This window comes from Cydia amplana, chromosome 25 (genome assembly GCF_948474715.1).
Source record: "Cydia amplana chromosome 25, ilCydAmpl1.1, whole genome shotgun sequence".
NCBI lineage: Eukaryota > Metazoa > Arthropoda > Insecta > Lepidoptera > Tortricidae > Cydia > Cydia amplana.
Window position 1 is genome coordinate 8,740,269 of NC_086093.1, and position 9,920 is coordinate 8,750,188.

General features: G+C 40.0%; 1 protein-coding gene across 1 annotated transcript; it reads left to right on the forward strand.

The window, feature by feature from the left end:
- The first annotated feature begins 3,505 nt into the window (after nt 1–3,505).
- Nucleotides 3,506–9,137, forward strand: LOC134659478 (zinc finger protein 420-like). The gene is made up of 4 exons (XM_063515122.1): nt 3,506–3,590; nt 4,687–4,848; nt 5,810–6,667; nt 7,288–9,137. Exons 1-4 carry the CDS (start codon nt 3,506–3,508, stop codon nt 9,135–9,137), a joined length of 2,955 nt encoding a protein of 984 aa, XP_063371192.1.
- Nucleotides 9,138–9,920: the final 783 nt, after the last annotated feature.

The window sequence follows — 9,920 nt, forward strand, 5'->3', positions numbered from 1 at the left end:
TTTTTGATGCATAAATAGATAATGTTTTGGTGTGTTCGGATGATGGGTCAAGCTGTGTGGGCTGCATGCATACATCAGTCTACCTATAAGTCAGATGTATGCGTGCCCACCAAGCTTGGTATCAGCGAATTATCCATACTTCCCTACTAATATTATAAATGCAAAAGTATGTCTCTCTGTTACCTCTTCACACTTAAACCGCTGAAGCGATTTGGGCAAAATTTGATATAGAGAAAAAGGACATAATCAGCATTATCATAGACGAAGTCACGGGTAGAAGCTAGTGTCTGATACGTACAAGAGTCAATATCAGAGTGTGTTCATCCAACTTGCAATGGATGTGTATGAATGTATGTTTGGGCCAAATCTTGCAAGCTAAATTAGACCCACTTCCTATTATACTATTAAACAATTGAGTTGAAACTTCATATCTACATGTAATTTGGGTGACAATGCAATATGATGGTACCATCAAGCAACATTTTGATATGATGTTTTTCTGTTGGGTTGGAGTGCTCCTGGTACTGGCTTTCTATACAAATACAGTACCAGAACCGGTAATTCTCAGTACTCGCCATACAAACTCAGTACCATAAGCATTCCCTAGTTGTGTTGTCCCCTACTGCTACAACTATACAGGGGTCATTAAAACCCACCATACACGGGCCGCTCGTAGCTGTCCCACTGCTTCATGCGGTCCGTCTATGGGAGCCCAATATCATTGAAAACTAAATATGTCTGCTGAGCACAGTCTCCTCCCAGTGTGTAACAGGACATTAGATTATAGTTCTTAAGCTAGCCAAAATACAGACAAATTAGCAAGCTAAATAAATGCCCACATAAGTACCTGACATGCCCATGAGTATAGATGGTACTTGCACTGCAGTATCATCTCGTTCTTGATTTGTGCAGTAGTTATGTTCATTGAGAACATTGTATTCTGAAAATACACAAAAATAAGATAATGAAATATTTAATCAATCTTATTCGTTGTGCGTCAAAAATACCACGTGTGTAATATTTAGAGATTATTTATTATTTTAAGCGTAAATTAAAATACCACGCTGATATTGCTAGCTAGATAATAACAAACATAATAATATATTTAGCAAAAATACCATGACATAAATAGTGTTACGTACTAATAATTTGAATACAAACTTACCTTCAGATTCAGGAGACAGAGGGACGCCGTGAAAAAATTCCTTTTCTGTGAAAAGGCAGGGGTAAGAATAACGAATTCTGGACCCTTGGCTAAACTGAGTTTCGTCGAAATGTTTCTGACAAACACGTTTAGTCATTAGCTGACCCTTTGACAGTCCAAGTAAATGTGGATTAACTGGAACCAGAAACGACATCCACAAATTTCGCAAATGGTCGTTCATGGGCATGCAAAATAGTCTATGTGTGGCACTTGTTGATTCACAACCGAGAACACAACACTTTAACGGTGCCATATTAGGCAGACGCAAGGAACTCAACTCAACCAAGACGGGAGGAGGACAATTGTATTGCAAACCAGAGGAGGGTGGCTTCTCAGGGTACTCAACTGAACCAAGACGGCAGGAGGACACAAGATTAGCGGCGCTCAACTCGAAGTTTACAAAACAACTGAAAGTGAGAATTGTCAAATTCAATTTTTTTCAATTGACACTGTTGACAGCTAAAGACCACAGCTTACGTAAAACAGGGTGCGATACCAGCGCTAATACTACAGTGATGGAACTAAAGCTGTCAGGCCCCTGATTAGCATCATTACGTATATGCTTCTGTGACTTCTGTGTACAACGCACGAACGCAAAGGCATTTGACAGTTCTGACATATATATAGTTTTTTTTTTTTTTTTTTTTGTTAGAATGGTATATATAGTTATTATACTCTTTGGTTCTGACAAGAGGATAACCATAGAGGATAACTGACATAAGTGACCATGCAAGTGACAGATGCTTTTTTTAGGGTTCCGTAGCCAATTGGCAAAAAACGGAACCCTTATAGATTCGTCATGTCTGTCTGTCTGTCTGTCCGTCTGTCTGTCCGTCCGTATGTCACAGCCACTTTTCTCCGAAACTATAAGAACTATACTGTTGAAACTTGGTAAGTAGATGTATTCTGTGAACCGCATTAAGATTTTCAGACAAAAATAGAAAAAAAACAATAAATTTTTGGGGTTCCCCATACTTCGAACTGAAACTCAAAAAATTTTTTTTCATCAAACCCATACGTGTGGGGTATCTATGGATAGGTCTCCAAAAATGATATTGAGGTTTCTAATGTCATTTTTTTCTAAACTGAATAGTTTGCGCGAGAGACACTTCCAAAGTGGTAAAATGTGTGTCCCCCCCCCTGTAACTTCTAAAATAAGAGAATGATAAAACTAAAAAAAATATATGATGTACATTACCATGTAAACTTCCACCGAAAATTGGTTTGAACGAGATCTAGTAAGTAGTTTTTTTTAATACGTCATAAATCGCCTAAATACGGAACCCTTCATGGGCGAGTCCGACTCGCACTTGGCCGCTTTTTATTTTCATTTATATCATGACCATGGATACAAGTCCTGGGCTATAACCGCAAAAATCGAAGTTCGCAAATTGCGGGCATTTTTCTCTGTCACTCTAATTACGCCTTCATTGGAGTAAAAGAGAATCCCCGCAATTTGCGAAAAACGGTTTTTGCGGTAGCCCCTCTGATTACAATGATTTGCCACGTTTTCACACTTGCCGTATCCATACGAGCTGGGTAAATCGACCGATTTGATCAGGAAAATAATTGGCGCCAATCTCATCGAGCGTCCACGCGTACACAATTTAATCACCAATTTGCATTCTATAGATACTAACGTCGAAAATTGGCATTTTTGTGTCCGCACCTGCTGATTTGATCGGGGAATCAAATTGGGTTTTGCGCCCGTACGGCCTGATTCGATCGGACGATCAGATTGGCGAAAAATTGTCTCGCCTGGACTGCACTTTAAGGCGGTACGATATCCTGTGGTTGGCGCTTCTTGTTGCTAGCAGGTTGGCAGCAACACAAACGCAGAACGCTCCGCCTTCACACATCACTAGGTCGCGAAGCGGGTGCGGTAGTCTGTTATGGCTATAATATCTGCTCAAGTTGACAACTTAATTGTCCTGTCTACTTTGACCTTAAGTTCAGAACCACCTGTAACTGTCAACGATGTTTTTGTAGGTTATATTATGTTGTTTATGTTGCGTTTTTTCATGCCTGTTTTTTTTACTTTACTGTCCATTTTCTAAAAAACCGAGCCCTATTTGCTTCAAATGATGTACAGTAAATCTCATCTATCTCTTTTCAGTTATTAACTCTAATTACAACGAATAACACTAGTAATTTAAATAGTTTGTGAGATTTGAAGTGAGTTTACCCTTTGAACGCCACGTCCGCAGCTCGTCATCATGAACCTTGTCGGGATGCGCGGTGGTTGATATTGGGCTGTAGCTGCGCACGTCTGTTGACGTCCTTAGCAGTCAAAGATTTAAGATGTTTGTGGAGACGCGCGTGAAGCAGGAACCAGGGTGCGAGAGCGGCGCCAGGAAAGAGACGAAAGATTTACTCACGGACCAAGGTTTGTTTAATACAAGAAAATTTTAAATTTGAAGACTAAGAATTTGTAAAAAATTAAAATAAGAAATAAGTTAAATTTGTACGGAATCCTCAGTGGGCGTGTATCCGTTGAATTTAGATTAACTTGTCTTAAAGAGCCTCTGCGCTGTTGGCTTCGGCCCGACGCAAGCCTCCAAAAGATGCAGGACCCCATGGCCCCGAATTGGAAAGACAGACAAATAATTATTTATTCTTTATTCAGGTAAACACTAAGTATAAGTTTACAGCTATTAGCCAAGACACTTATACTGTTAAAACATATTATGTAGTCAGTATCATAAAATTAGTACACTTGTATTACACACATTATCCACTTTTCGAACTATCTCTAGGATTAAACATACATATTATGCATTACTAAGTTACATAGAGATTTAAAAAATAATAATTCTGATATTAAGTAACATTGGTAGAGTTTAAAAATATCCTGATACTACCTTGTAGGGACGGCCACTTGTCAGCGAATATGTCTGCATTATAATAATAATAATAAGTGAAAACATTGTTATGGCAGATGTCCAGACGTCTTTGCAATAGCCCAGTCTCATTGTCCACCCAAACTTCAATCATCCTGGTGAATTTATTTTTTAAATATTTGTTTTTAATTTATTGTGAAACTGCTGACATACGATTTGTAAATTAATACCTAAATTTTGATTGTGACTGTTATTCTTCATATGTACTTATTCAATTATTCGTAATGTAAAAAAATTGACAATCACAATATAAATCCCTGACAATCTACCATGTGTAATTTTAAGTGAAATTGTATATTGTGAGATAAATAAATCATATCATATCATATCATAGACTGAGACCGGTTCACGGGTGTCTATTGTTGCACCTATGAACGGGTTCCAGCAGGTGTTCTGCATGACATAAAATCTCTCCAAGGGGCCTCTACGTGTTGGATCTAGGTATATCCCCACGCAAACCTATCAAAAGACCAGGATTACAGGCCTGTGAAAGCCAAAAAAAAAAGTGAAATCCAAAAATGGAGAAATAAAATAATAAATTTTATATTTACTGTAGATATTTGAATGGTTCTTTTTGTGCAGTGCAAGTGAAGTCGGAGACAGAGTTTCAACAAGAGAAGGTGGAATGTATCAAAGAAGAGCCCTGTTCCGACAGCGCGGCGGCGTGCGCCGGCCTGTATGCCGACCACGAGGTGAAGGACGAGCTTGTGCTGGGGCCGGAGTGCACGCACCAACCGATTTGCAGTGAGTTGTTATATACAAGCTTACAAGCAAGCCACATATTTTGACTAATTGCCCTCGTGGTTTGCAGTGAGTTGTTATATACAAGCTTAAGCCCCGTCTCCATATCGCGCGGCAAGCTATCGAACATTGGCTCGTGCGGCAGCCGCGCGCAATGGATACCGGGCTGGCTCGCGAACCAACGCGATCATTGGCTCGCTCGAACGCGCCGCGCAACGAACCATTCATTGTCGGTGTTTTGACGCGCGGCAATGTTCGCGCCTAGTTGGGACGGATGTGTACATATTTCAGTTGGCTCGCGAGCGCGGCAGCAGACATGGATAATGAAAAGTGTCGTACTTTAATTAAATTATACGGCACTAAACAGTTTCTATGGAACAGTAAATGTAGTGATTATCGCAACAGATCTTTTTTCTATTTGGCTATACTTCGTTCCGAATAATTAATTTTTGTGATATAATGTGGTCGATCGTCGGATCGCCTGCCGCGCGCGGCGGCCGCGCTATAGTTCAAGATGGTGCCTAAATTGGCTCGCGAGCCAAAATACAGGTTTGCCGCGGTCGAACAATGCTCGCGCGGCCGCCGCGCGTAATGGAGACGCGGCTTTACAAGCACACAATTTTCTACACTAAGGGCCACCCCACATCTAGCGTCTTTCGAGCGTCGGCGTCTGGTCAGCGCTATGGAAAATGACGTCGCTGCGCAGTTGCGTCGACGTTGCGTCGAGCAGCGGCCATAGAGTTGTAGACGCCGACGCTCGAAAGACGCTAGATGTGGGGTGGCCCTAAGGTGTAGTTTGTGAAGTTACGGCTTGTAGAGTTAGAAGCTTGGCTCTACAAGAGATCTGATAACTTTGACAGTGCGAGCCTTATGGTTTCGTCTTGGCAACATTTTACATGAAAATGTTTTTGGTGGATTTATTACCTGTACGATTTGTCATGTAAATTTTTTCCCTTGTTATCAGGTTGGGCGGTAACCGATGCCGACGGTTGCGTACTAGACCCGGGGCGCACGCAGCAACAGCCAACACTGAGGGAATGCTCCGTTAGGCTTCAGCGAGACAGTCAAAGCTACGAGCAAATAGACAGTGATTCTGATAGTAAAGATAACTGTATCACGCACACGAGTAACAGCCAAAACACTAACAGTGAGAACAAAAGCTGCGGACAAAATACCGACAGTGAGATCAGCATAGCTGACAGTGACCCTGATAGTAAAGATAACTGTATCACGCACACGAGCAACAGCCAAAAGACTAACAGTAAGAACAAAAGCTACGACGAAAATACCGACAGTGAGATCAGTGTAGCTGACAGCGACTCTGATAGTAAAGATAACTGTTTCACGCACACGAGCAACAGCCAAAAGACTAACAGTAACAAGAAAAGCTACGGGCAAAATACTGACAGTGAGAATAGCGCATTTGGCAGTGATAGTAAGGATGCTGACTACTTTACACACAAACCGAGCAACAAGCAAAAGACAGACAGTGAAACCAATCCTAGCTGCGAGCAAAATACTAACAGTGAGAACAGCGCAACTGACACCAGATGTATCGAAGAAGTTACACATGACTGTAAGAAAGATATCTGTAATACTACACTAAGGGACTGTTTTGTGAGGCTTAAACGCATCTCATTCGAGCCATTCGCGAATAAAAGGGGTCAGTTTGAGAACACAAGCGCTCACAGAGACGACAAAGAATTCTGTAATATATGTGGCGAGCGGTTTACGCTGAAGTCGGATTTGGTGAAACATTTAAAGGTACATATGCCTACGAGAACGGAGCAGGAAGTGGAGTGCTGTGAAATCAACGAAAAAAGTAAGTTGATATTCAACTTACGGAGACTAAAGTCTAAGGCCGACTTGCAACATACCACTAACACGGGGTTAAGCAGTTAAACCTTTAACCCAGTGTCAATTTGTACTAACCATGGTAGCTCCAGATTTAACTGGTTAATCCCGGGTTAGTGAATGGTGCAAGTGGGCCTTAGTTAGATCTTAATAGATAGTTATATAATAAGAATTCTTAGGGGCTCTCTTGCTTTTACCCCCCCCCCCCCCCCTCCCCCTAAAATCATGTCCAGATCTCGCGTTGAAATCGCGAATCAAACCGCAAATCGAATCGAAATAATGTTATGTTGATCTTTAATCTTGTGTTTTTTTATCATATGTAACGCCACCCCCACCCCACCCCATATATAATAGTTTTTCTCAAGGTAATTAACACATTTAGAGCCGAAAACCCGACTATTGGGTATTTTATGATTTCGTTCCCAGGCCGGACGACCCGATAGTCGGGATCATGGTACTTCAGTTTTATATGACAAAATTTTTGTGGCCTGGCGCGGATGTATTGTTTGGCTGGACGGCAATTATTGTGTTAAGATTTGGTTAAGGTCGGTTGACGGTAAAACTATATCACGCATGTTCTTTCAACAGACTTGGTAATGGCTTCCGACGAGGATTTGTCTAAACGGACGCTCGAGCCGCTCTGCGCACCACAGCTACGCTTGCGGGACTGCTGGGTACAACTCGAGCGCATCCGACTCCAACCAGCCAACAACCAGGGAGACCACACGGACAGAGATTCTGCTGATGACTCTGATGATATACACGTTAAATGTAAAGATAATTGTGGTGAAAGTTTTGCGCTAAAATCTGATTTGAAGAAACATATAATTCATTCCTACATGCCTAGAAGTGCTGAGGGAATGGTAAAAAATAACGTTTGGCCTGTTTCACATGACCAATCACAAGCAAATGATGCTAGAGCAACTTTGCGGAAAAATAATACTAACACAGTTCACAATGAGGCAGGTACATATGTTTGTGACATTTGTGGTGAAACATTTCAGCAGAAACATTACTTGATACGCCATATTACACTACACTCACTAAATACATCTGAAATGACGTCAAAAATGAATCAAAATCATGTTGGAAAAGAGAGACCATATATATGCGATATATGTGGGAATAAATTTACACAAAAAGTACACTTGGTTACACACATGCGAAGTCACACCGGCGAAAAGCCATATAAATGCCAAATCTGTAATAAGCGGTTTATGCAATCGTCTGGTTTGATTAGCCATAAACGAACGCACACTGGCGAAAGACCGTATTCGTGCGAAATTTGTGACCAGACATTTACATATCCGAGTAGTTTGAAATGTCATAAACTAGTACATAGTGGTGAGAAACCATATTCGTGCAAAATATGTAAAAAGAGCTACACTGGAGCGACTGCTTTAAGGAACCATAGTCTTACACATACAGGAGTGCTTTTTCCCTGTGAAATATGCGATAAGATGTTTAAGGGAGCTGGTAATTTGAAATCACATCTACTTATCCATGAGGGAGCTAAGCCGTACTCTTGCGATGTTTGTCAAAAAGACTTCAGACAATCTGGTACTTTGAGATTACATCAACGAATTCATAAGGCTGAAAGACCTTATTCATGCGATATTTGTAAAACGACGTTCAAACTTTTGCGATCTTTAAAGATGCATAAACAAAGTCACTCAGGAGAGAGGCTGTACTCATGCGATATATGTCAAAATAAGTTCGCAAGAGCAGACACTTTGAACAACCATATGCGCATACACACAGGGGAGAAGCCTTATTCATGCGAAATTTGTAAAAAAGAGTTCACGCAAATGGGTCATTTACAAGCGCACAGGCATGTTCATTCGACAATAAAAGCATACTCTTGCGACATATGTCAAAAAAAGTTTAAGACTTCAAGTAACTTAAGGGTTCATAAAACGGTTCACTCTGAAGTTGAGCTGTACCATGTCTGCGAAGTATGCAATAAGAAATTTAAAACATCTGGCGGTTTAAAAAGTCACCAAAAAATTCACTTGGAAGTGAGGCTGTTCTCCTGCGACATATGCCAAAAGCGGTTTAGGAGATCGTGTCATTTAGAGATTCATAAACGAATGCACACCGGCGAGAAACCTTATTCCTGTGATATTTGCAATATGAAATTCGCGCAGTCGAGTAATTTACGTACACATAAGCGAAATGTCCACATAAAACCGTTCTCATGCGAAATGTGTGATAAAAAATTTAAAGAAATGCATGGTTTAGAGCACCATAAAGGGCGTTTTCACGCCGAAGATAAACAATACTCTTGTGAAATATGTAAATATACGTTTTTGCGATCGGAACATCTTAAAAGACACCAACTAATCCATTTAGAAACGAAGCCTTTTTCCTGTAAAATATGTAAAAAACAGTTCATCCGATCAGACGGTTTGAAAAAACATAAACTATCACACAGGTGAGAAGCACTGCTCGTAGTGCGACATGCAGTTTAGACATTCAGATTCATTAAAAATGCATGAAAGAAAACACAATGAAAAAGTGTCTTAAATACTTAGTTTTTTGTGGGGAAATTTTATTTCTTCTCGCCTACACGATACTGTCATTAAATATGTAGGTATCTATAAATCGCATGTAATCAAAAAACAGCGAAAGGAGCAACATAATTATGAATTAAGCATATTCAAGAATTACGTATTGGAATACATTAATTATTTTTTTAATTTAGAGGTTGATTTTTTACTATAAGTCCAATGTAGTATAGAAACAAGCGACATACACGTTATTTTTTCCTATTAATGTCATAATCACTTAAATAAAAATGTTTAAAAATGCAAGTGTTTTTTTTTCCTTCTCTGTCCGTTCGAAGTTTTCATGTCAAGTACTACGTAAAGTGTCATTAAATAGAACTTGCTAACTATGTAAACAAACCGCGATACTAAAATTGACACTGAATGACTTACTACTAACTTTTGTTTACATAGTTAGCAAGTTCTATTGAATGACACTTTAAAGTATATTGCTCCTATGATTATTTATCTGCCGTATTATAATATGCCTAGGGATATCATGATCTGACAGATTTTACGACCGTTCGACAACGTATAAAATATATCAACACGATCCTATTGCTCATCACACTCCTTAATGAATATTAAGGTAGTGTGATGTGAACATATTTTTGTCACGTTGTCTGTGTCGATTTTTGTTACTGTGCCTGTACAATGCCATTGCTAACTTGGTGC

Excerpts from the sequence above, each read along its gene's own strand:
- LOC134659478 (XM_063515122.1), top strand. The coding sequence starts at position 3,506 with ATGTTTGTGGAGACGCGCGTGAAGCAGGAACCAGGGTGCGAGAGCGGC. Across the intron at positions 3,591-4,686 it reads AGATTTACTCACGGACCAAG|TGCAAGTGAAGTCGGAGACA; the intron begins GTTTGTTTAATA and ends CTTTTTGTGCAG. Across the intron at positions 6,668-7,287 it reads CTGTGAAATCAACGAAAAAA|ACTTGGTAATGGCTTCCGAC; the intron begins GTAAGTTGATAT and ends TTCTTTCAACAG.